This window comes from Natator depressus, chromosome 3 (genome assembly GCF_965152275.1).
Source record: "Natator depressus isolate rNatDep1 chromosome 3, rNatDep2.hap1, whole genome shotgun sequence".
NCBI lineage: Eukaryota > Metazoa > Chordata > Testudines > Cheloniidae > Natator > Natator depressus.
In genome coordinates, this window is record NC_134236.1 from 122,666,684 (window position 1) to 122,694,550 (window position 27,867).

Genomic DNA, 27,867 nt, shown 5'->3' on the forward strand with positions numbered 1-27,867 from the left:
CTTTCATTTAAAAAAAAATACAATAAACGGTACATCTCTAGCTTTTATGGTTGTGAAGAAAACATCAAAAATGTATAGATATTGCAGAGATGTCTGTTTGAATCTATAGAGAGCCTGGAAAAACAGCTCTGACAGGTGTGAGTTACATCATTCATCTCAGTGAGGAGTTAACTCAAATTCTCAGTGATGATAATTTAAATATCAACATAAGTAATGGAATAGTTACCAAGGTAAGAAAGGAAAGGGTAAATCATAGATCTGTACAATTTTACTGTCAGAGATCTCTCATTGGCTTAATGTACAAAGGGCAATTTAATACTTTCACACATATTTGCTGCTGTGGTCAAATCTAAGAGGAAGACCAGGGTCTACGTAGAACAGCTAATACACATAAAAACTACAACTTGCCTTTCTACACAAGGATTTTAATACATATGAACATATTAGCTAACATGTAAAAAGTAGGGCTGTCAAGCGATTAAAAAAATTAATCGCACTTAAAAAATTAATCACACTGTTAAACAATAATAGAATACCATTTATTTAAATATTTTTGGATGTTTTCTATATTTTCAAATATATTCATTTCAATTACAACACAGAATACAAAGTGTACAGTGCTCACGTTATATTTATTTTTATTACAAATATTTGCACAGTAAAAAGCAAAAGAAATAGTATTTTTCAATTCAGGCAACACAAGTACTGTAGTGCAATCTCTTTATCATGAAAGTTGAACTTACAGATGTAGAATTATGTACAAAAAATAGCTGCATTCAAAAATAAAACAATGTAAAATTTTACAGCCTGCAAGTCCACTCAGTCCTCCTTCTTGTTCAGTCAATCACTTAGACAAACAAGTTTGTTTACATTTGCAGGAGATAATGCGGCCTGCTTTTTGTTTATAATGTCACCTGAAAGTGAGAACAGGCATTCTCATGGCACTGTTGTAGCTGGTGTCACAAGATATTTACATGTCAGATGCGCTAAAGATTCATATGTCCCTTCATTCTTCAACCACCATTCTAGGGGACATGCGTCCATGCTGATGACAGGTTCTGCTCAATAGCAATCCAAAGCAGCTTTCTTTTTGGTGGTTTAGGTTCTGTAGTTTCTGCATCAGAGTGTTGCTCTTTTAAGACTTCTGAGAGCATGCTTCACACCTCATCCCTCTCAGATTTTGGAAGGCACTTCAGATTCTTAAACCTTAGGTTGAGTGCTGTAGCTACTTTTAGAAATCTCACATTGGTACCTTCTTTGTGTTTTGTCAAATCTGCAGTGAACATGTTCTTAAAATGAACAACATGTGCTAAGCCATCATCCGAGACTGCTATGACGTGAAATATATGGCAGAATGTGGGTAAAACAGAACAGGGGACATACAATTCTCCCCCAAGGAGTTCAATCAGAAATTTAATCAACACATTTTTTTTAATGAGAGTCATCAGCATGGAAGCAGGTCCGCTGGAATGGTGGCTGAAGCATAAAGGGGCATACAAATGTTTAGCATATCTGGCACATAAATACCTTGCAATGCCAGCTACAAAAGTGCCATCCAAATGCCTGTTCTCACTTTCTGGTGACATTGTAAATAAGAAGAGGGCAGCATGAGCTCCTGTAAATGTAAACAAACTTGTTTGTCTTAGCAACTGGCTGAACAAGAAGTAGAACTGAGTGGCCTTGCAGGCTCTGAAGTTTTACATTGTTTTGGTTTTGAGTGCAGTTATGTAACAAAAAAAATTCTACATTTATAAGTTGCACTTCAAAGAGATTGCACTACAGTACTTGTATGAGTTGAATTGAAAAATACTACTTCTTTTGTTTATAATTTTTACACAGCAAATATTTATAATAAAAAATAATATACACTTTGATTTCAATTACAACACAGAATACAATATATATGAAAATGTAGAAAAACATCCAAAATATTAATAAATTTAAATTGGTATTCTATTGTTTAACAGTGCGATTAAAACTGCAATTAATCATGATTAATTTTTTTAATCGTGATTTAATTTTTTTGAGTTAATCGCAAGTTAACTGCGATTAATTGACAGCCCTAGTAAAAAAACAAATTTTTGCTATTGCAGACAAGGCCATGTTTGTGCTACAAACAAGGGGCATTTAAGAGATGCCATCATTTATTTCTACCCCACTCTCCTGTTAAGAAGGAAGTAGGCCCAATGGGCGTAGCAGAGCAAGTGGGCATATTCAAGTTCCATTGTGTGGGAGCCAAACTCAAAGAACACAGAAACCACATTATCATATTTTGACATCCACACAGTCTACTGTGAGTGGTGTCACATTTTGGTGACTCACATGGCTTGAGATTATTTTGTGGGTTGAACTTGGAAGAGAATGACCAGGTTTTTTTCTCCCACAATCTGATTCTTGTCCCTAGCTGACTGTTACTCATCCAAAAAGAGGCTTAAAAGAGGCCACAGAATCCAAAGACATCTCCCTGGCTCGCTGTTCTGAAAAAACCTGGCCAAACAGACATGTTCCATCAGACTCAAAACGTCTCCAAAGACAACCAGGAATGAGGGAACAGAAAAGTGCTCAGTCCCTGTCCCTACCCTCACCCCATAAAAAACTAATATATTCATTTCTTTATTTTTAATAAAACTAGAAGGAAACCAGTCTTGATCCCTTCTTTGCCTGCTGCTTGTACCACATAAGAGTATTACTACTACATTCATGGGGTTGTAGTAACTTGCTGCATGGCCTCAGCAATGGAGAGAGCCAGATGATCAGAAAGGTCAGGTATATTTGCTCCCCACCTCCAAGCAGCTCCACAATTCCATTACAAGCAGTGGTGCATTTTTCCTTCTCTATCTCCAAACCAGAGATGTGACCCCCGCGACAGCTATGTAACCTGCAAGCAGGGCTGGGTCTAAGAGATGGCATTGTGGATACAGAGTGTTATGACAGAGTGAGAGGACAGAATTAAACTATATGGCAAATACTATACCGAGTAGCATAAAACATTACCAGATTTCAGTGATTATTTAAGTACTCATTCTCCTCATCCAATTAAAGTCATTGCTATGCTATTTTGTATTACTGAAAAAGGGCCCATTGTTAGAAAGGTTACAGAAATGTTAACAAAATAAACAAAATTTAAAAAAACAAAATAACAAAGTTAAAAAAACGGTTATGAAGCATGAAGTAAAACACTGGCAGAAGTAAGAGCGTGTTTTCAAGTTAGGAAATGTGCAAGTACTACGTGCAAAATCCTATATTTTCAGTAGCTTATTAGGAAGAATACTAGAACTCTCCAGTTATTTGTCATTCATTATAAGGGACTTGGAGTATTCTGGAGCCTTCTTCCTGCCACAAATGCCAAGTGACAGGCGGCCTACTCTAGATGAGAACCTTTCCATGGTGTCAGAGGACCAAAATGAACCTATTTTCATCTCTTAATATTGTGAGATGGAAAGTAATAGGTAAATGTAACATCCGTACCATGACATCCAACAAAACACAGCAGCAGCCCATGGCTCCATCAGCATCCATCCATCCATGAACAAGGACAAGAAAAAGGAGAGACAAAAATCCATCTCAGGTCCAAAAACAAGTTGACACAGCCGTACAAAATATTTTAAATTAAAAAAAAATCCTCTTGAGTTCTGAAGGAGACAGAGCAGCAGAAGTATGCAGGGGGTTACTGAGTGGAATTCAGATACAGGGGCAGCAGATGCAGCTCCATTAGTTTCAATAGAGCAGCCACTGTTTTCATCAGATGTGAATACATCCCATGGTGTCCAGAGAAGCTAAACTTATTTCTAAAGGATGAGGAACACCTGAGAACCACAGCAGATTTAAAAAAAAAAAAAGCTCCCTTCAGCTTATAGTAGAAGGAAATGTCTCAGATAATGTGAGGTCCTCAAGCAGCATTACAGAACATCAGTGGTCTATCCCTGCAATATAAGCACAATCCATCATAAGGCCAGTAACTAAGAGTTGAATCCTGAAGTCTTTACTTAGAGCTTATTTAGACAAAGCTCTTTCTTTACCTTGTCTTCAGTTTTTACTTACCCAGTTCCAATATCACCTACATCTGTAGCACCACCACAGATGTCAATGCAGTTACAATAGCATGAAACCACTGTGTAAGCCTGTGGAATCAGGCCCATTGGCAGTATTTCAAAGTCAATGGGTGCTTGCCGGAGTAAGGCTAGGGCATCGGATGCATCCGATGAAGTGAGCTGTAGCTCACGAAAGCTTATGCTCAAATAAATTTGTTAGTCTCTAAGGTGCCACAAGTACTCCTTTTCTTTTTGCGAATACAGACTAACACGGCTGCTACTCTGAAACCTGTCTTTGTGCATTTGCTTTGCATTGCTAAGACTTTAAAAAAAATCCACATCTGATTGTTATTACAACTCATTTCTCCACAAAGAGGGATCTCTGTGTACTTATGACCTGAACAAGGACTACTGCTAAAAACTGTGATCCTCTATTATTAAAAAGAACCTGAATGCGACAAAATGTCCAAAACAGTATGAAACTGGTGACAAAGCTTTGTGAGCTATTTGTGAAAGTTGCTGGCAGGCCTGTGGGTGGTGTATAAAAGACTCCCACACTTATGCTCTTGATTAATTAGTGAACGAAGGGAGAGGTTATATATTTTTAGCAACTGCTGTTTCTTTATAATTAAATTCAATCTGGTATAAATCTCCCTTACAGCATCAGGTCATAAAATTTTCATAAAATGCAACCCTAGCTGTCATCCGGAAATTACAAATTTTAAATTTAGGTGATTAAGTCTTTGTTTAAAAGGTGTGTGTGTGTGTGTGTGTGGTGGTGGGGCTCGTTAGCTTTAAAGAACTGTAGTCCCATACGTTTTAAACTCACTCCCAACATCATATATTTAAATAATAATATGCAAATAGGCATGATGGTTAAAAAAGGTCTCAGAGAGTAAGGATGTTTTAAATGAATAAGTAATGTTTAAAATATCAGTCTGCATGCCAGGAAAAAAATAATGCTCAATTCAATTAAGCTGGTCATTCCCAGCTTCCACACAGAAAAGGATTAGCATATACTTTAAGTTGAGGTCACCCAAAGCTTTGTGTGGGTTTTTACACAGGTATTCACTTTCATGTCAATAAAATTTACTGGAACAAATGCTGGCTTACATTGTGCTTTGCTACTTATGGAATAAGAGACCTTCTTAAGAAACTTTTGCTACAATGCCATGTAAAAGCTTATGCTAGTCAGTGTATCGACAATTTAAAAAATGTTTTCACAACAAGTATGGCTTCTTTCAGAAAAGTTTGTAGTGGTGCTGCACATACACACTTTTGATGGCTTGACTATGTTAGTTTTACTTCAGCCAATTCCCTATTTACAAAAGGAAAATAAAAATACTTTAAAAAAGAGGCCTCTCAGCTATCACTGGAATAACCAGGTGGAATTTCAGAAGTGAGATAATTGTTTTTAAGATATGGATTAAATAATTTTTAAAATGAATTTTTACGGTGTGTGAAAGTGCGGGACTGACAGCACTATCCTAAGTCTGGCACAATTGGCTCAGGCCTGCAGGCTGTTGAGCACAGATGAAAAAGGTGCAGCGGCAATGCACTAGCTCTGAGAATTACATTTTTGCTCAGCACATGGAGAGAAGTTCTGCACAGTCTAGAGAAACATGCATAATAGAACTCTACAGCTACAATAAACTGAGAACCAGTGAGCTAGGGAGCATTCTGGAAAATACAGGGGAAGAGGCAGGGTGTTGTCAGGGACCAGCAGCTTAAATTCAATCCTGTGCAAGCAAATGCTAGGAATAGTGGCCATTTGCATTATTGAAAGATAATATGGAATTATGTTCTAACCAAGTGTTAGGCCTCAGGAGGAAGTAAGATGAGATCATCATAAGGCCCTGACACTGAAATACTTACAGCAGTTCCCATGAAAATGTGCTGGCTGAAACAGAATGTACTGGGTCTTTGTCCAGCTGACAGGAAAAAGGAGATGGGGCTCTTTTAAGAATCCCTACTGAATTTGGGTTGTGAAGGAGGGGAAAGGGGGACTTACTTGAACAAAGCCAAAGAGGTAACAGGAAGTAGCTAGACTGGACATGCACTGGGGAAGGGAGAGGTATTTATACTCTGTGCATTCCAGAAGGAGCTCTCTCTCTCTCTCTCAGTCTCACACACAATTACTAATACACAGCTCTCACCCAGGGGTTCAGAGTAGGACCAGGTTTTATGATCTCCTGGGGGCTTGTACCAGTTCCCTTTTATCTTTTGGGGCTGGAAAGGATTTTTTTCCTCATCACCAGATTGGCTGAGGCAGGGTCAGTTCACAGGTCAGGGATCCAGTGACGTAGGTTAGGAGAACAAGGTAAGGTATGTCAAAATGTCAAAACTCACTAAATGGCTGGCATAGCAGGTATCCAGTGCAGGTACTCGTTACAGAGGGCATCTGGTTCTCAAACTGGAGTGGGAAATGGACCCAGGGGACTCCTTCCCCCAAGGAAGCTGGAAAAAGGAGGGGTTCGGCTCTTAATATCTGGTACAGCCAGGAGACAACTCTCCCTTTTCCACTCCCCTTTAACCCTAATACATGGAGAGGGCCGTGAAATCTCAGTAATGGGCTGGAAAGAAGGATGACTGATGGCAGTTCCCAAAAACTTGGGATCACGTGAAGGAAAGAATTATGAACTGCACTGCCAATTATGATAGAATTTTGTACTGTATACCTTAGAAGAGTGAAACATTTGAATGGTATAAGTTTTGCCTTATGTTAAATGAATGGCTGAAGATGTGGCTAATTAAACCGCATGCATTGCGGCCTGTCTTTCTTCCTGTGTGACTGGGACAACATTATTCCTCACAGTCATCTACACAATAATCTATTACCTATACCTGGGGAGGTGTTCTTGCCAGCTGACCAGCGTGCAAAGCTCACTTCCTTCAAATTACTTCACTATGTTGGCTTGGAGTTAACGTAGGTTCAGCATCCTTTCTTCTGGCTGCACATTGCTATCTTGCCAAGGTGTGGATGACAAGAGTGGGAGGAGAAAACAGGCAGGCACAAATTACATTTCCTTGCATAGTTCTGACAATGCACCTCAATCCTGATCAACATCCCTGACATTCCAGAATTAGACCCCTCCCAAACAAAAATTGTCCAGTATGGTAATTCTTGTAATAGTGTTTTATAATCTGGAATGGTGTCCACTATGAACTAGGATAAGACCATTAAACCCATTTGAACTTGTGACTCAATTAGGCCCTACAAAGGGAAAGACTAATGTAACAATCACCATTTAATTTAATTGGGCTAATAAAACTAGACAACATTTCCCACTATTTAAAGAAAGAGACTAACAGTCAGGAAAACTTAGTTCTATATCCCACTCTGTCACTGAACTGCTGGCATTTAAGTGATATCAAGAACCTGACTTTTTTTAAACAAGCTTTTTTTTAACAAAACATTGACAGAGGACCTTTAAATAGCATGTCTGATTTTTTTAAACCTTTTTAAAAAATATTGTTTTCAGTTCTCATGATGTTTACGAGGGTCTATTTGAGAGCAACACCCCTAGACACACTCAGTCCTGCACCATCCCTTCCATCTCTACACACATGTCTTCTTGCTGCCTCTTCAGTTTTAGCTTTGCGGCTGTGAGTCACACACCCTACTGCAGATCATGGGGCAAAGTGTGCATCCTTACCTAAGGTCACCATGTTAGTGCATGAGACAGGACATGCAACTGACCATCAGTAATACAATGCAATGAAATTGACTACAGTTGCAATCTGCTGTCTAATGCACAAAGTAAACAAACCTAAAGAAGAGAGTGTGTTTTTTTAAACTGTTGATCCCTTTTAGCTGTAGTTATCTTAGGTGTCATTTAAAATTATACTCGCTACAAAATTTTCAGATGCTCAGGAGGGTCAGGATTCTCAGAGGAAAAGGAGTTCAACTAATGTGAAGTATGATTTTAGATTATATTAATTAATTATCAAGATCATCAAACATATAAATGCACCAATTACATTAGAGTCTTGGACTCATCCCTCACACTCAGAAACTGATTGCAATTCTTAATGAGGAGCAGCATTTTCATAGCCATCCAACCATGCATTTATGAGGGGTGAGAGGTAGGAATTTCAACTGATAAGCAGCTTCCTGTCACACAAAGACCGCTTGGCAAAAGGTCCCCTGTTTTTTGTCAACAGTTCTCATCTCAGACCTGACAAACTCCTTACACCACACACATTTCTTGCAGGGCATTTATGTATAAGGGATATCCCTGAGGTGTTTACAGAAAGCTTGTAACCTGTCAAGACTCATATTCATTGCAAGATGTATGTATAGGGAATATTTAAGGAACAACATATGTATATGGAAAGTATGCTTGGAGTAGAAATTTGGAGTAGAAATTAATCACAGAGAGATAACAGTCATTGGGGGACGGATCATGCAAGCAAGAGGGAATTGTCAGCGAAATAACACAAAGCTTAATTGATCAGCCTTGCTCCCTCCCAGAACTAACAATCAAAACCTCTTAGACATGAAAAAGGAATATTACAACAGACAGAACTTCACCCTGGCTATGAATAGAAACAAAAGACTGTTTTCAGTGTATAGAGTTTAGGGGAAGACACTCTGGATCCATTCACCAAGGACAGCCCCTGGTACTTGTACAACCATTGAGCACTTACAGAGTCAGGCAACACATGTGGTGGGGAGGTACTTTCATGAATGGTTTGGATCTTGGTTTTTGAGAAAGCAGCCAGCTCTGCATAGACTGAACTTGGGTGGTTGGGAAAGGGAGTAAGAATCTATTTTATTAGATAGTCAAAGTAACTATTGATAAGGATAGATATAGCTTCATGTTTTAGAATTTTGTTTTGTATTATAACCACTTGTTTCCACAACTCTCTCATTTCTATTTGAATCTTTATTTTTTCTTAAATAAACCTATTTTTGCTTTATCACAAGTATTGTGTGCTTTACAGGAGCGGTGGTTTAAGGAAAAACTGGTAAATTCAGAAACACTGCACCCATTCGTGCAAAGGATCTGGAATTTCTATGAGTAGCCAGTACCAGGGGCTGGATATCACAGGGGATAAAATAAAATAAAAGCCAAAAAACAGTGCACTGGGGACAGCAGAGCCCCTTTCTTCCTGGGCAGAGAAAGATCTGCACACAAAGGGACCCCTCCTTGCACAGATCTGGAAGGAACAATCGGGGCCCAATGCTAATAAATAATTATAATGGAACTAAGTCTCCTTTTCAAAGTCTCCATTTCCTGTTATTCAGGCTGCCTGACAAAAAGCAGACCATCAGAATGAGAAAGTGGTAACCTAGGCATTTTGGGGGAGCAGAGGAAGGGGGCATAGGCAGCGAGTTATATGGGCCTGTGGTGCCTGTGTTCCACCAATGTTTGGGCTTATATTTTCAGAGCCATCCCATCCATAGGACGGACCAGGGCAACCACCCCAGGTCCCGCGTTTTGGGGGGCCCCGTGCTTCGGGGGACGTGGGGTCCAGGGCAGCTTGGGTGGTTAGCGGGGGGCCTGGCACCAGCAGCAGCGAGCGAGCCAGCCCCAGCCCAACCCCCTCCGGCTCTGCCCCACCCCGCCCCTATTACACCCCATTCCCCAAGGCCCCCCCCCCCGCCTCTTTCCAGCTTCTGCCCCCTTCCCCGAGCAACGCCGGGAGCCAGTGGGGTGGGACAGGCTGGGGCCAAGTCGCTCGCTGCTGCCAGTGCCAGCACCCACACTAACCCCTCAGGCCACCCTGTACCCCTTGTCCCCCTGAAGCACTGGGCCCCTCAAAGCATGGGGCCTGGGGCGGTTGCCCTGGTCCATCCTATGGATGGGATGGCTCTGCTTGGACCTGTTCTTGGAACCACCAAAAATTATACAAACCTGGCACCCATGGAAGGGGGCACAGGAAGGCTGAGAACAGCAATCCTGGAAAAGGCACAGATCTGGTGAGAACACATCCAAAATTATAGAAACATACACAGATGCTGAAACAGTGAATGAAAACTGAGGGAAATAAAAATCAGTGCTCACCACATCTTTAAATCTGCACCTCACCTTTAAGCACAGAACCAAAATATTTTAGTGTATTTATAAAACTCGACTGGCTACTTTCCAATATATTCATTACATTAAGTTTAATTTTATGGCAAATATTACCCTTTTGGGAATTTTGAGTAAAGCCATCTCGAACTCCTGGAATGAAGAAACTTTTGTCTTTTGAATTATATTGTTCTATTGAAACTCAACTGGGAAAGTAAATGCAGGAGTAGTTATGCTATGTATTGTGTTTTGGGGGATGGTAAAAAAAATGATGACTTACCTGTATTTTAACTGTGGTTCAATGGGTGTATTCCACATAGGTGTGTGTGCATCCAATACAATAGAGGCAGAGAATTTTCTGCAGCAGTACCTATGAGGGTGGCACATGCACCCTGGACATCCTCGTGGCTCCTTATGAAGTTCAGGGCAACTTCTCTCAGTTCCTTCATACTGGAGACTCTGGTGCAAAGGGGATGGAGGGAGAGTCAGGAAATACACATGTGCAATTGCATCTCAAAGAACAGTTACAATACAGGTAAGTAACTGTTTCCTTTTTGAGTGGCTACACATGTGTATTGCACTCAGGTGACTCACAGACAGTATCATTAAGATCTTGAGGCAGTCATCATGGTGTAATAATGGTGAAAGTATGCACCAAGGACTAAGTGACAGCCCTACAAATGTCCAGTACAGGGACATCTTTTAGAAAAAGCCACCAAAGTAGCTTGAGCTCTCGTTGAATGAATCGATAGTCTTTGTGGAGGAGGAAGTGTTCATTATGCTGTAAACTGTGGTAATGCAGGAAATAATCCACCTACAAACCATCTGATGTAATTGCCTGACCTCTCATTTTGTCAGCATAATCCATCAATAGTTGGAGACAACTGGAAAGGTTTAGTCCTGTCTAGATAAAAGGCTAATGCTCACCTTACAGCCACAGTATGCAGACGTTCATCCTTGTGTGTGCATAGTTTAGGGAAAAAAACAAAACTACTGTATTGTCTGATATTTGCTTTTCATCTCAATCACTTTAGTCAGGAGGATGTGACTTCAAAGCTACTTTATCTTTGAAAAAAATATTGTGTATGGCAGTCCTCCCATGAGAGCCTGAAGTTCACCACTCTTCTGGCTGATGCGATGTCTAAGAGAAAAGATGTCTGACAACACAGATGAAGCAAAGAACATTTGAACTTGTGCCTACCTGAGGGGCCCATTAAAGTAGGTAATACAATGTTAAGGCCCAAGATGTCAATGCATCCTTTGCTGGGGGAAAGAGTCAAACAATCCCTTTTAAAAAAATCTAGATACCATCAATTTAAAAAACAAACGCACATACAAGACAATCTTCTATGAACTAAAGGATAATTTGCTGCTAGGTGGACTCTTAGGGAGCTTAGAGAAAGGTCCAAGGATTTCAGATGTAACAAGTACTCCAAAATGTCCTAAATCATAGTTTCTGATGGAGGTGTCCTCCAGAAAGTGGGCTGGCTTGAAAACAACTTCCACTTAGCTAAATAAGTGAGTCGAGAGGATTGCCTTTCTGCTATTAGGCAATACCTTCTGAATTGCTACAGAGCACTTATCCTTTGACTGATCTAACCAGTCAATAGCCATGTCAAAAGGTGCAGGCTTTTTGGGACCGGGTGCAATATCTGTCCATGCTCGTTGGGACAGCAGGTCTGGAAGAGGAAGCAGAAGGTACAAAGGCCAAATTGAGAGGCTGAGAAGATTGGAAAATCAGCACTGTTTCAACCACACCAAAGCTGTAAAAATTATCTTGGCATGGTTTTGTTTCAACTTGGAGGATCACTTGTGGGATGAGCAGAATGGTTGGTGGGGGTAGCAGTGCAATGCATACATAAGACTGTCCCTACGACAGGAGAAATGCATAGTTTAATAAGCCTGGACTGTGACACGCCCAAAAACAGAATTGATGGACTTTCTTGCTGTCTTTTGTTGCAGACAGGTTGACTGATGGAATAAACCAACCTTGGAGGATTCACAGATGAAGCCTGATATATTGGGGTACATGAGGCCATGTGGCCTAGTAACAGTGGAGAGGCTTGGACTGTGGTGGGGAAGTGTGACTTGAGAGACAGGCATAGTTAGTGAATGGTCTGAAATCTCTCTTGAAGAAAAGTGGTTGAATTCACAGAATTGAGTAGAGCCCTAATGAGCCTGATCTTCTGTGTTGGGATGAAGGTTGATTTCCCTTTGTTCAGCATAAGTCACAGATGATTAAAGAGATGAAGGATGTACTGGAGAAACTGGTGTTTGGATTGGCCTTGAACTAATCAATTCTCTAGATAAAGGAAGACATGAATTCGCTTTCCTCTTCAGGTAAGCTGCCACCACTGCCATACACTGGGTGAATACTTGTGGGGCTGACAACAGGCTGAAGGGAAATACTGTGTCTTAATAAAGTTGGTTCCTATCACAAATCTTAGAAGCTTTGTTTGACTTGGCACAACTGCCACATGGAAGTAAGTGTCCCGAAGATCAAGAACATCAAAACACTTATCGTGATCTAAAGAAGGAATAATCAATGATAGGAAGACCATGTGAACTTTTATGTACTTGATGGACTTGTTGAGATTTCAAAGATCCAGAATGGGTCTCAGACCCCCCCAGGACTTGGGAATCAGAAAATGTCGTGAATAATACCGTTTCCCTGATGTTGAAGGGGAACATCTATCAACACTAGAGTGAGCAGAGTCTGAACTTCTTGAAGGAGCACTGACCTGTAAAATGGGTCCCTGAAAAAAGATAAGGTAGATAGGTGGTGAAAGGGGTTGACAGAAACTGTATAGAACATCCCAGTCTCAATGCTTAGGATCCATTTGTCCATCATTATAGATTCCCAAGCTCTGAGGAAATGGGACAATCTGTCCCCAGATGGTGAGAGGTGGAGGAAACTAAGAAGATTGCTGATTGTATGGCTGTCCTTGAAGCAGAAATCAAATGGGCTGCTTTTCCTTATAACTGAATGAAGACAAGCTGCTTGTGTAATGCTGGAGTTAGAGGACTTCATTCTTTGTGATTTATGTTTCCTTTTCCAGAACGCTGGTTGCCTGGATGGGTAGAAAGGCTGCCTGTAATACTGCTGTTGGTACTGATATTGTTGAGGTCTGTATTGGTGCCTCTTGGGTATTGTTGTATAGAGCAATGGTCTCCAAAGTGGGGTGCATGCACCCCAGGGGGTGCACAAAGCGATCCATTGGGGGGTGCGGCAGGAGAAGCACCGCCAGAGGGTGGGGGAGAAAAAAAGGGCAGCGCAGCAGGAGGAGCACCGCCAGAGAGAGAGGGGAAAAAAAAAAGGGCGGCCGGAGGAGTGCCGCCCTAAGATTGGCCGGAATGTTGCCCCTTATAGTGTGCCGCCCCAGGCACGTGCTTCCTATGCTGGTGCCTGGAGCCAGCCCTGCGAGGTATCCTGAGGGAAGAATGGGAGTTCCACAATGCGGAGGGGTTGACAGTGGCGCCCTCACTCGTTCGTTCGCTTTCAGCGTATTGCGACGTATTGCAGTTTGCGTGTGCCCGGTTAAGTTACGGATTGTATTATCTAGTTTTAAGTAAACTAACCCTCACAAAATGGACAAGTGGCTTAAAAAGATTCCTGCAAAGAAACCACGGATTGAAGATAATACTAATAATGCGAGCACAAGCGAACAACAAGAAAATGGCAGAGCTGACAGTTCTCCTACTCCTAGTACGAGCTCTTCGTCACCCACATTACGAGGTAAAAACAATGACAATCTAATCAGATCTGACAAGAAGTCAGCCAAAAAAATTAGAAATTATCAAGAAGTCTATTTGAAATATGGATTTACATCCACTATCGTTAACGATGAACCTCACCCTAAGCGTATATTGTGCCTTGAGATATTAGCTAATGATAGTATGAAGCCATCACGATTAGCAAGACATTTAAAAACTAAGCATCCAGAACATGAGGACAAACCTCTACAATTTTTTCAGCGATGTTTAAAGTCATGTGATACTCAATCCAGTACTTTACAAAATTTCACTAAACTTAATGATAAATGTTTAGAAGCCTCTTTTGAGGTTTCTTACTTAATAGTGAAAGACAAAAAGCCACATACCATTGGGGAAACACTTGTTCTTCCTGCCGTGGTAAAAATGGATGAAATAATACACGGAAAACAATATGGCGACAAACTAAAATGCATTCCTTTGTCAGCAAATACTGTTGGAAGACGCATAGAAGACATTGCTGAAGATTTGAAGAAACAAGCATTAGAACAAATTACGCAGTGTGGGAGGTTTGCTATACAGTTGGATGAAAGTACAGATGTCTCTAACATGTCTCAGCTTATGGTATTTGCTAGATTCTGTTTCAAAATAATGAAATACACGAAGAACTACTTTTTTGTGAGTCACTAGGGAAAGATGTATCAGAGAAGATATATTCTCAACAGTAAATGACTTCTTTAATAAAAACAATGTTTTATGGAAAAGCTGTGTAAGTGTAACCCCTGATGGAGCACCTGCTTTGACTGGAATAAAGAAAGGATTCCGGGGTAAGGTTACCGAGATAGCACCACACGTGAAATTCATTCACTGCATCATTCATAGGCAAGCTATCGCAGCAAAGAAGTTGGAGCCAGAAGTGCACAAAGTGCTACAGGATGTCATCAATGTGGTTAATTTTATAAAAACAAGACCGTTAAATAGTAGAATCTTTACAGTACTTTGTAATGAGATGGGGAGTGACCATGAAAATCTTTTGTACCACACAGAGGTTCGCTGGTTATCTCGTGGCAAAGTGCTTAAAAGAGTTGTCTAACTTAAAGATGAGTTACGCATTTTTCTTTTACAAAAAGACAAGTGTTCTAAATTTGCTGACCTTTTCTGTGATGACAAGTGGCTGTCAGTAGTATGCTACCTAGCAGATATTTTCGAAAAAATAAACACACTTAATCTGTCCCTTCAAGGTAAAGGTGACGTTTTAACAATGAGTGAGAAAGCAACTGCTTTTTGAAAGAAACTTGTGCTATGGAGAGAGCATTTTGAAAACGGATGTTTGGAAATGTTTCCATCGTTATGTGATTTTGTTGCCAAAAACGATGTAAGTGTGTCACCTAAAAAAACTCTCATATCTGCACACTTAAAAAACTTGGAAACAGAATTTCCTAACCTGTTTAAAAATCTTCCAAATGAAGAGTTTCAGTGGGTTTTGAATCCATTTGTTAAAAATATAAAAATGCAACACCTTCCGATTAGTTTGCAAGAACAACTGATTGACATCAGGGAAGATGGAAATTTACTAGCCGAATTTCAACAAAAAACCTTTGCATAATTGGTGGGTGGGACTGAAAAATGAGTATCATGATTTAATAAGCGCAGCCAACGATACACTTCTTCCATTTCAATCTATGTATCTTTGTGAGGCATCTTTTTCAACTATGACAGCCATTAAAACCAAGGTGTGAAATAAACTGAACTTAGAACCAGACCTTCGAATCGCTGTATCACAAAGTGTTAAACCAAGATTTTCAAAAATAATGAAGTATATTCAATCACATTGCTGTCACTAAAAATATTAATAATTTTTTTTAGTGAGAGCAAAAAGGGTTTTTGTACTGTTAATAAACAAAATAAAAAATTTTTTAAAAATATTGTTTATTTCATCCTTATCTCATCCTTTTTTAATTTCTATTTTTGTGTATGTTTTATAATGTACATAATATATTAGTACAGGAGTACATGTATATAATTTATACATAAATAAATATTCATATATTGGGGGTGCATGCTCAAAATTTTTTTACTGATAGGGGTGCGCGATCAAAAAAGTTTGGAGACCACTGCCTTATATCATTTACCCCATAGATGCCAAAATAACATAGTCCAAGTAGATTCCAAACAGTGAGATAAAAGAAGTTTGTTGAGAGATCTGCCATGTTAGAGTTTTTTATACTAAGGTCTTTACAGTAGGGTTGTAAGGAATTATGGGGGACAGAGTGGGGGGGGTGAGACTCAGTCTTTTTTTTCAATTACCAAAATTAAGAGCAATGCTTAGTACCTTTCCAAATAAGAAAAGTGTGATGAGGGAATCTCAAATATGTGGAAGTTCAGTTAGACTTTGACAAAGTTAAGACTAAGCATCTGAGAACTTCAAACCCATGATGTTAGAATGGTTTCAAAATTTGACTCAGTTTAAATGTTACTGGGTTCAAGATAGTAAGTAGAAGCAAGAATAAGGAGAGTGTCCAAAAACATTTTGTGGGGCAATGCCCCCGGAGCCCCACTGGTAAAACTTCTACTACTCGCAGGATGATTAGAGTCCCAGTTTTATTTCTGGCACCATGTTTATGCTGTGTCAGCAACACAATAATGGAATGTCTCCTCTGAAGCAACAAACTCCAGTAACTTATAATAAGTGGGTTGAGTTTTGAAAGATTTACATCACTAGAGGCTGCAGCACTCAAAGCCCTGAAGCTGGCACCAACTAGGATGGATGAAGCAATGGAAAAGAGCAGAGAAAGACAGAAGGATGTGGAAAAAGGCATAAAGGGAAAAAAGGATTGGAAACAGAAGGGAGACGTTTGAAGAGTGGGGGAGGAGATGAGGCCAGAAGAGGCAAGGGTATTGTGATAGATTGTCAGATTTTAGGATTCTATGTGGAAATGCTGAGCTATTCTGATGACTCGCCCTGGCATATCAGATGGCTCTCATTAATTCCAACTCCCCAGAATACAAGACAGAGCATCTGTGAGCTAAGAGAAAACTAGATGAAGAAACAGGAAGACCTGCAGAGACAAGCCCTCAGAATAATGAGCATGAGGAAGCTAATGCAAGGTCTGTTTGAATCTGTAAATGCAATCCTGTCTCAGGACTTTATTGCTTAAGTCTCTGAAGCAGCAAAATAAAAACATGCTCTGTAAAGTCAGTGAGCATGGACAAGAACCTAAGGTGTGTTCTGTGTTAGTAATGCAAAGGGGAATGTGAAAGTTCTTTAACAATTCCCTTCATTTTCTGCTATTAAAAACAACATTTTCCTTCAGCAGCTTTGACATCTAACTGACAATATAAATTTGAATATGAACCAAAATTATAAATATGAGGCAAAGACAATTTTGATTCAAGTTATTATAATGCAGATTTGATTGAAACCATTATTGATTAAACATTAAAATGTGGCTTCGGTGAAAAAGATGGCCGAGTAAAATGTCTGTGAAGTGGAATCTAACTTCTTGGTTCTCTTGCAGCTCATTGATCTCTCATAAGGTGATGTACCTGAACTCTGGAAGGAACCTGAAAAGTTTGGGCTGCTTGGTGGAGCCACATTGTTCTTTTCTGCATGCCTTGGTATTTAAGAATAATCATTAAGATGAAAGTCAAAGAGAAACAAGTTTATCCTGATTTGTGTTCAAAGCCTTTCAAACAGCCCTCTGAGACGGGCCAGAATTATCCTCATTTTATAGCCTGAGAAACTGAGGCAGAAAGGTTAATGGCAAAAGAACCTGATTTTAAGAGGTGCTGAACACACAACCTCTAGTGAAGTCAATGGGATCTGCAAATGCACAGCACCTCAGAAAAAGTCAGGCCTCTTATCTAGGTACCTAAATATGGCTACAGGTGTCTAACTTTGGACATACAAGACTGAAAATTTTGACCCAGGTGTTTAATGCGGAGCCCCCAGAACCTGAAACAGTCAAAATTAGAAAATACTTTTGAAAATCTTGACTAAAGTGACTTGCACAAAGCCATAGAGGGAATCACTGCTGGAACAGAGATTAGAGTCAGGAGACCTTAGTCCATGCCCCTCTCTCTCTTTAGAGAGAAAAGCCCTTAAGAAAGTAGCACTAATTAATTTCTCTAAGTACAAAAAAGAGCAATCTTTCTCAAAGGTTCTGTGGGACTCTTCAGTTTACAATGCCACATATCATTAAAATTGACTAATTCAGATACATTTACAATTGTTCAGCTGGAATACCTCAATATGTTTCTTCAAAGCCTTGATAATAAGTTAAAGGGACCCTCAAATGACTTAAGCATGACATTAAAGTTTTGCCTAAAAGACAGTAAGTTTTTGAATAACAATTTGGCAATGTTTATCACACTTTATTATTTCAATGACGATAGACTTTTTTCACTTAAAATGATCTCCCTGAAGCATTGGACATAAACACTCAGAAGCTATTGAAAAAAAATGAAAAGCAAAACTCATCGCTCTCGGTGAACCAAAGTTAAGGCCAAATGTAGACACCTAATAAAAGTAGCTTGATTTCCAAAGATGCCAAACAGCACACAAAGCCCCCTGAAATCTATGGGAGCTGTGGGTGCTCAGTTCTTCTGAAAAAAAATGAAACCACTTTTATAGCAACCTCAGGTGATAAGACTTCAGGCAGTGTAAGAAACGCTCTCACTCCCCAGTGTATAAGCAAAAAGTCCTCTAAGTCATCCCCTTTTTGGAGATATACTTATTCAACTAACATCCTTCCTTTTTCAGGATGTAACCCAAGTCCAATATAAGTGCTCAACATTTTGGCGGGAGGCGGGGGGGTAAAATCAGAAGTATACAGTTACCACCTAAATCTCCATTCATGCATAATATCCACTACTTAATTCTTCCTCCTTTTATATATGGCAGCTGGTGTTAGCAGGTTACCGCCTTATCCTTCCTTCTGGGTGGTAGTAATCCCCTCGGATTCCACCTTCTTCCTCCTGGTCTGTCTGGGAACTGACTTCTTGGAACTCTGGTAAATATTTAACAAATTCTTGATTGAAGATGTGAGGCTACAGACACTGGCACTCTGCTGACCAAAGTCACAGTGGGCTAACCTAACCAGCAGATAGATCCAAAGAACTAGTAACAACACATAGTATATTTATTGGCAATTGATCCATCAATACAGAGCCACACAAGGGAGTTGTTTATAGGTAAACAGGTATCTGTCGCACGAAACCAGAGAAGATTTAGGGTCAGGCAACCTAGGCGACCGCCTGGGGTGCCGGCGTGGGGAGTGCCTGGTTTGGAGTGCTGTTTTTATTGTTAGCGAGAAAAGGGAAAATAGAATGTTTCAAGTAAAATGTTTCAGGTATTCTGTATGTGGATTCATTTTTCACTAACCTCCTAGAATGTTCTGAACCTTTGTAAAATCCCATGGAACCTTCCAGGCTTTCTGAGAATCGCTCCTCATTCATTGTTTAGGGATCCTAGGTGCCTAACTCAGGGTTTGTGAATCACAGTTTTTTTCCAGTGATATTCTAGGTGCCTAAAAGTCCTTTGTGGATCCAGGTCTCAGCACCTAATGCTCAGAGTCTCATGGAAGCCAGATGTAATATGTCCACTGGATTTCCCACCGTGCATAAAATTAAGCAACTGCTCAAGTCTTTGCAAGATCAGAGCTCAAGTTTGAAAAGTTTTCCCTAAATGAACTGAGCAAAAAAAAAAAAAAAAAAAAGTGGAAGTGGAAGGATAAATAAAATGTTTACAAATCTTTGTTTCATCTTCGAAGCTATAAACAGCGGTTAATATGTTTATATTACTTCTCAATACATAATTTTTACCTCTTTAAAAACTTGAATTCTCTTGCTTACCCTTGTCAGAGTCAGCGTCCCTTCTTTACACATACTGCAACGGACCCGCAGTTTCCCAGGCCTCACAGTTTGGCAGAAACTTTTGCAGAAAACATAAAAACTGTTGTAACTAGCTGCACCTGTTGGAAAGAAAGCAAAGAAAACGGTTTGCACTGAAATCCAGAATGAGACTGAAGTATTTTAAAACAAACAAAAAAACAAACTAATAATTAAATTAACAGAATCATAGATTTAAAAGGCCAGAAGAGTCCCTTGGGATCAGCTAGTCTGTCCTCTTGCGTAACAGGTCACAGGACTTCCATAAATTAATTTCTGCCTCAAGTCCCACAGCTGTGGTTGAGCTAGAATATATCTTCTTTAAATGTAATTTTTTAACCTCCTAAAAATCATAAGTTATTTGCAGTCTCCCTCTTAAAGCCACCCTGGTCTGGTCTTTGGGATAGTAGCAAGAGTGTTATTCCTGGTGCCTACCCTTAAAGGCCAACACCCATAGTGGTATGGACTTTTTGAACCCCTGCAAGCAAGGAGAGGTGGTCTCACAGGCACTGGAGAGAGGACTGTGATCCAGAAAATGGAACAGACATTTGTAGTTCTGCTTGTTGGACTCTTATTTAACCCATTGGGAGAAGGGGAAGGCTTTTTGATTTGGCCAGAAGGTGAAACTAACTAACCAGTAAGAGGGAGACAATGAGAGGAAAACTGAGTCTGAGGCTACACTCAATGCTGGAGAGGGAAGCTACTGTTCCAGGGGTTCACAAAGACACTGTCTTCTATTTTTAAAAGCTATAGCACCCAAGCTGCCATTGATGGCACCTGTGCTACCTGAAACTCCCTCTAAGTTGGCTGCCTGCAGCTAAGCAGCCTGTGTGACCTCCGGCTCCTGGGAAGGGTAGCTCAACAGCATTAATGGCAGCATGGTCTAAACCTAGGCAGGAGGCCAAGAATAAAGAACTACTGCATTCAACTCCTGATTCTGAGGCAGCGCTTAACTGTTCTCCCTTTGTTTCTCTGTCTGCAAAGAGGAGCTTACCTATCTCACCCGGGGCGGGGGGGTGAAAGAGGGAGAGAGAGAGATGATTAATGGGAAAAATTTCAAAGGTACAAAGGAAAGTTAGGTATCCAAATCCCATTGACTTTCAGTGGAAGTTGAACGCTTGATTCCCCCTGGGCCTTTGAAAATCTCCCTTCTAAGTAGTTAGTAATATGTTAAGTACTCTTGTATAAATGTTAAAGCTTTGTAGGATTGTCCCCAATGGTTGAAATCTCCAGAAACATTTACTTCCCAGTTTTTAATTGCTTGTTTAATTGTCAACCCATGGAGCCCTTTGCCAGAGGATGTTGTGAAGGCCATGACTATAACAGGGTTCAAAAAAGAACTAGATAAGTTCATGGAGGATAGGTCCATCAATGACTATTAGCCAGGATGGGCAGGGATGGTATCCTTAGCTTCTGTTTGCCAGAAGCTGGGAATGGGTGACAGGGGATGGATCACTTGATGATTACCTGTTCTGTTCATTCCCTCTGGGGCACCTGGCATTGACCACTGTCGGAAGATAGGATACTGGTCTAGATGGACCTTTGGTCTGACCCAGTATGGCCGTTCTTATGATTTTAATTTTACTCACCAATAACACATTGAAAACATATTTAAGTGCTTAAAGTGTCAGGCTACCAAACGAATTTTCCATTACCTTAGTGAAGAGGAAATCTTTCAGCATGAGTCACACAATGACATGAAAACTGAAAGATGAGAAGTCATGGGTGATTCATCTATTGGATTAATTCATAATATGATAATGGTAAATTCTTGAGAATTAACTTCTTGCCATCAGTCTGATGATCTTCATGCTATTTATTTACCTGCAACTTATGGAGTGAATCTTATTTACTAGTGCCAGTAGGGTGGAAGAGGAGAGAATTATCTGCTTTGCTTGCTAGCCAAAAAAATTCACAAGTATCTATGCTCATCTCCATTTTTTCTTTTAGTAACTTGACATTCAAGTAGCTTTGGATCACACACTGAGCTACCTCAGAAAATATTAGGTGTAATAATTTAAAGTAAACCATATTTACTACAGAATAATAAAGAGCATGTATATGGTTGTATGTTATTTGAAACCAATTCCATGTTATTCACATTCATGAATTGCAGAATAATACTACAGAATAATAAAGAGCATGTATATGGTTGTATGTTATTTGAAACCAATTCCATGTTATTCACATTCATGAATTGCCTAAGAACACTGGCGCAACGAGTTCCCAAACCTTAATTACTCACAGGGCTCTACATGAAAAAAGTTGAATCTTCCAAAAGAAAAAAGATGACTCCGGAGAACACTTACATTATTGAAAAAAAGACCTTTTCCAGTGAGCACTTAATAATATTAAAAAAAACAACCCATCTCTGATGAGTGTCCAAATCTGCAGGAACACAAAATGCTCTTCCAGAGGGCAAGAGGGATGTCCTTAATATCCTCTTCACTTACATTACCCCCTAAGAATTTTCATTACGCTTCTCTGAGGGAAAATAAATGACCACAGAAGGACACAACAGATAACAGGATTTTCAGCGGAATTTAGACCTTGTGAAAGTTGCTGGATAATATAGTTCTGTAAATTAAATGAAGTCCTCTACTTATCCTTTCAGCAGGTACAATACAAGCAGCAATAGTGCATGTCTCGCCACAGTGCTCTATCAATGTGCTTTGAGTTGCAGGTGGCACCTTTAAGAATAAGAGGGAAGTCAATCTGCTTGCCCATTCAATACTTGTTATCTCTGCTGAGGGTCTCAGTTAGTGCGAAATGTGACACAGTTTTGAAAATCTGGACATCTATCCACTAGTAACCACACTGAGACCCCCAACTTGTTTGCCTAGGGTGACTAAATGACTTGAACACACTACTAACCTGGGCTGAATTTGAGCTAGGATGCAAAGAAATAAAACAATGTGTATTGAAAAAGATTAAAGGTGTTCTGAAAACTGGTCAGTCTTTCCTTTTTGCATCTCCTTAACATGGGAACAGCAAGATAGTCAACAAAACTGAAATGCAGCACAAATATTTCATGTATCAAGTAGTCACACCCTGCAGTTTGCTGCTGCAGGAGGTCATCAAGATAATCATAGTCATTAGAGTTGCCTTCCTTTGGCTCCCCACTTTCAGGTGCACAAAGTATAACCTCAGCATAGAGGGAGATTGAGCCCCAGATCTATTTTCGCATCACCATTTCCTACCTTTTGGCTCTGCTAACAATGCCGCTTTGGTACACAGTTAATCTGCTTTTTCTGTACATGACTTCACACGTTCTTCCACATCAGCCCTGCTGCTTAGAATGCTCGTTCTGAGTGGATCCACAAGGCCATTACCCCCTTTCCTTATTCAAATCCATCTTTACTATTCATAGCATCAATAGGTCTCATGTGAAATTAACTAAGTCATCAAACATCACACATAATGCTGTACACTAGCCCTCACGGAGTAAAGTAATCTTGCAGTGTCACTGATTCTACTCCCTACTCCATTTCCACACTCCCAACTGTCTTGTGTCCTGCTTGTTATATCAAGTTAAATTTACCTTATAAACTACATGGGGCAGGAATCATATCTTCCATCTGCTCTATATGCTAGGCATACAGTTAGACAGAGAGATGTATTATTGATAGTAAAGTGCAAACCATTCATAGTGTAGCTCACCATAAATAAGTATGACTTAATGTCACAATAAGAAAAGAAGGGAATCTTAGAGACCTGGTTTGAGGATTATTGCAGATTTATTGTATAGGTTAAACCTTGCACAGAGTACAATGTCTCAACCTGATTTTTACTTCTACTCAGTATGATCAATTTTCTCATTTATGAATAATAAACTTAATTTTGTGGAGGGGGGGAGGTTAACACACAAGAAACATGTTTAGAATAGATCTAGCTGGAGCAGTTACGCAAAACACCTGTGCAGAGATGCAGAACAACATTTGGATTGTCTTTCCTATAGCAAGGCTGCTGGAGTCTGAGAGCATTACAGGGGGATGCTCTGAGCTTTGGTAAGGGAGTTAAATGGAGACTTTCAGCAACCCAACAACTATTTTAGGCAGATGGATTGATTCCAATCACATATTCTCGTAGTCACCTCATTAGGCTTGTGTAGTGACCAACACCACCAGGAATGGGGCAAGAGGAGTCAGAATTAAAAAGGTACACAGGCCTAAAGTGAGCATACTGTACATCAAACTACAACAGTTTAGCATAAACCATATCTATTCTAGGAAGTGCTAGCATGAATCTTAGCAAACATCTTTGACTCAGAATATATTCCAATGGTTCCCCTTTCCCTTTTCAAGGGGAGAAAGGGGGAAAACAAGAAAGGAATCTGATTTCTGCACAACACCAGCTCTGAAGTGGTATTATTAATACAGAATTGTAATTATGGCACTTAGCCAGCAATCACTAAAATTGCTGCAGCATCAAGCTTACAAACTCCTCTCCCCTCGTTCAATCATGCTCTATAGGTTTTTATGAAGTTTTCCATTAATATTTTATAACACTGGAACTCAGCTTGACTCTGCAGATACAGCAATTACCAATTAAAAAACTGAAGTCCCATTTTAAGTGTTAGTTCTGATACTGAAAATGTGCATAACACACAAAAATAAAAAAAATAAAGTTAACCACTAGTTCATTTCGTGGTTTTATAAAATTGTGATTTTTTTAAAAGAGAAAACTAGTTGTACTTGTGTTTGCAATTCTTCTTTTCAGAGAATGTGCAGTTCCATAAGTTCTTGGTCTATGCTCCATATACATGACTGGCAGGAGTGCCACTGCTATGTCTTTTTGGCTATCACCAATTTGGAAGATGATATGGGTCTGCCCTACAATAGGTGCTTGATGCTCACACGTTCTGCAAGCTGAAGTCACTGCCACCAGGAAAATGACCTTAGAAATGTGATCTCTCCGTGGTTCAAAAGGAGCTTTCATCATGTTACTCAGAACCACGTGAATTTCCCCAAACACTGGTGACTTCTTAATGAGGCCCCAGAAAATGACTATGGGATACTGAAAAACTAGTCTACTTTCATTCATGAAACACTGAAATACAGCCAAATAAATCCTTTCCCACATGTGTTGGTATGTTTATCTCACAACCTGCTTCAATGCTGCTAGGATGACTACCCTTTTAGGAACCACACTGACAGGGAAAAGGAACCCTCACTAGATGTAAAGAGATCCCTTGTTTCCTTATGATCTAATGTGGTAAGATCACCACCAATTCCATCAGGACTGGAAACCATGTTTGCCTTAGCCAATGTGGGGGCCATAAAGTTCATGAAATGTCTCTCTGTTGGGTTTAATTAGGGCCTTTGCTAGCATAATGAAGGAGGGAGAAGCCATCATGAAATTCTATCCTTCCTACTGCCCCAAAATGAATGAAGATGTCCATCACCAGTGCAATCCTTATCAGGTGCCTTCAACAGAACAAAGGGGTCCTGGTGTTCAGAGGAGTGGCAGACAATATGGGATGCTCCCCACAGAAGAAAGATCTGTCATCCTCTGATCTGGTCACCACTTGTCAAACTCTATAACCACATAGCCTGCCCTGATAAAATTTCCCTTTCCTGACAGGCAAAAGGCATCTAGGAATGTCTTGCGAGACATTGCCTAGTCTTGCCACTGCAGGATTAAGAATCAAGATCCTTTATATCCTTTGTTTATGTAAAACTGGTGGCCTGATTGTTCTTTTGAATCAGGACCACTTTATCAGATATGAGGGCTCTCAAAGTCCACTTCCAACCAGGCCAACTGGAGTCCCCAGAATATTTATGTAGCAGGGTAACTTTTGGAGACACCAAATATCTTGATAATGAAGCCCCTCTGCAAGTGCTTCCCCACCCTACACAGAATGCATCCATGATTGTGCCATTTTGCCTCAGAGGAATATGGGAATGCTCTTCTAGCTGTATATTGGTTTTGGACCATCACCAAGCTGGAGCATCTCAGAAGTTGCCTATCACCCAGATATAGAACAAAAATCTCTATTGCTTGTGATAATTGATGATGTTACCTCTGGTTGGGACTTGCTAAGGGCATGACCAGGCCACCATAAATACTCTGATGGTCACCAAGCCAATCAAAACATCCTCTTGGCTAGTTCCACAATATTTTAGATCCTACTATGAGTTAGGGAGGCTTTGAAGCATGTCCAATACGGCATCTATGTACTCCAATTCACTCCGAGAAGCAAGCTAGTGACTAAAGCCCTTCAGTGATAACATGGAGAAATGGTGGGATTTCTTCCAGTGTGCTGTTCTTGGTCAGCCAGTCACACAAGTGGGAAAAAAATACACTGCTTCTATTCTTTGTAGAACTGCTAAAAATGTCACAAAACACATATGGTACTGAGACAAGCTTAAATAACAACACTGGTACGGTTCTGCTGTCAGAAACCTGAGATGTATCTAGTGGCTGGGCATGTATGTCTAACCATACATAGGCATCTGCAAGGTCCAGAATACATAGCTAGGAACAGTAAAGCAATGCAAGAGACAAAAGAAGCAGGAATTTTAGCAAGGATAAGTAAGTCCATTCAAACTAAGGTGCCAAGAGGTAGGAAGGCTAAAATGATCCCTGGAGCATAGAGCAGAAAATAAGTCTAGCTTTAAGCATTTTTTAAATTAATCAGAAGTCAAACTATGAACAAGAATTTTAGCAAAAACAGAGGTAATCATAGAGAAATCAATTAAGTGTCCCAAGAGCTTTTGGGGATACTATGGGTTTCCAGTGTTCCCAGCAGAGGCAGGCACATGCCACCCTACTAATGCTGGTGGTTTACATACTTAACTTTGGACATGGGATAAGCCTTGCCCTTGAATGTGGGCCTGTTTCAACTGTTTTATTTTCATAGATTCATAGATATTGGAAGGGATCATTATGATCATCTAGTCTGACCTCCTGCACAATGCAGGCCACCGATTCTCACCCACCCACTCCTGCAATAAACCTCTCACCTATGTCTGAGCTATTGAAGTCCTCAAATCATGGTTTAAAGACTTCAAGGTTTAAAGACTTTTCTTCATATTCTTTTAAGAATTAGAGAATACAGCATGAAAGAAAGATTATTAATTATAAGGCAATATAAGATATCCTAAAGTCATCACAACTCTGTTTTCAGAGTCATAATGTCACCAAAAATTGTGCTGATTTCCTTAGAGGAAATAGTTAAAAATCAGTCATCACTGGGGTAAACAATCCAATTTGACAGGTTTCAGAGTAGCAGCCGTGTTAGTCTGTATTCGCAAAAAGAAAAGTACTTGTGGCACCTTAGAGACTAACCAATTTATTTGAGCATAAGCTTTCGTGAGCTACAGCTCACTTCATCGGATGCATTCAGTGGAAAATACAGTGGGGAGGTTCTAGCTCTCTAGGTTCTAATGTGTCCAGAAGGCGCACTCTTAAATATCTCCTTAAATAAATGAGACATGATTTGTAATTAGAACCACAGTGAATACTTATGTATGCAACATGGTGTTCAGGTGCTGATAAAGACAAAAAATTGGCAATCTTCATTTCAATGAAGCTTTCAATTACCTGGAAAAGCTTAATGAATTCCTTTGTGATTATATCAGAGACATGGGTGTGGGGAGAAACGAATGGAACTGAAGCAAGAGGGCATATGAGGTGGCACAGAAGCCTCCTAGCTACACGCATCTGAACTCACTAACAAGTGGGCTCCCTCCTGTATGTTCCTGTTTCTGTCACAATAGCGATCTAGTAAATATAAGTAACTCCCTTGAAAAGAATACTAATAATAGTGCAAGTTTGAATATCTCCATATAACTTCACAATTACCTCATGTCCATACTGAAAGTCATGGACTTTACACCACAGCCCTCTGAAATCAATGGGAGGCTTTTCATTGATGTCAGTAAGCATTTGATCTGGTCCCATATATTGAAAGATGACTGTTAGTACCTTGAGTTACATGGATGACAGTTTTAAGCTATTTGCAGTGGTCACCATTAAAATATTTCCAAGTGGCTTTGGAAGTAATCAACATCATTCTGTTCCTTTCTAGTGATATTCTCCAGCCAGATCTTTCCTGGTCAAAGCTCAGAACTGGCCATGAAGAAACAGTAAGAAATGGCTGAACTAGCCACATTGCAAGTATTATAGAGTTGCACTCCTTTGCTATTTGGCTTCAGAGAAGTTTCCAGAAAATGTTTCCAAAAGTTGAATATCGGAATTTTGGCCAGAATCCT

At 40.0% G+C, this 27,867-nt stretch overlaps 1 protein-coding gene across 1 annotated transcript in view; it reads right to left on the minus strand.

Moving 5' to 3' along the window:
• Positions 1 to 27,867, minus strand: part of PRKN (parkin RBR E3 ubiquitin protein ligase) — a 1,223,721-nt gene that overhangs the window by 731,481 nt on the left and 464,373 nt on the right. Inside the window, exon 4 of the mRNA XM_074948732.1 lies at positions 19,616 to 19,734. Within this exon, the coding sequence (XP_074804833.1) occupies positions 19,616 to 19,734 (119 nt within the window). The remainder of the gene's footprint in view (positions 1 to 19,615; positions 19,735 to 27,867) is intronic.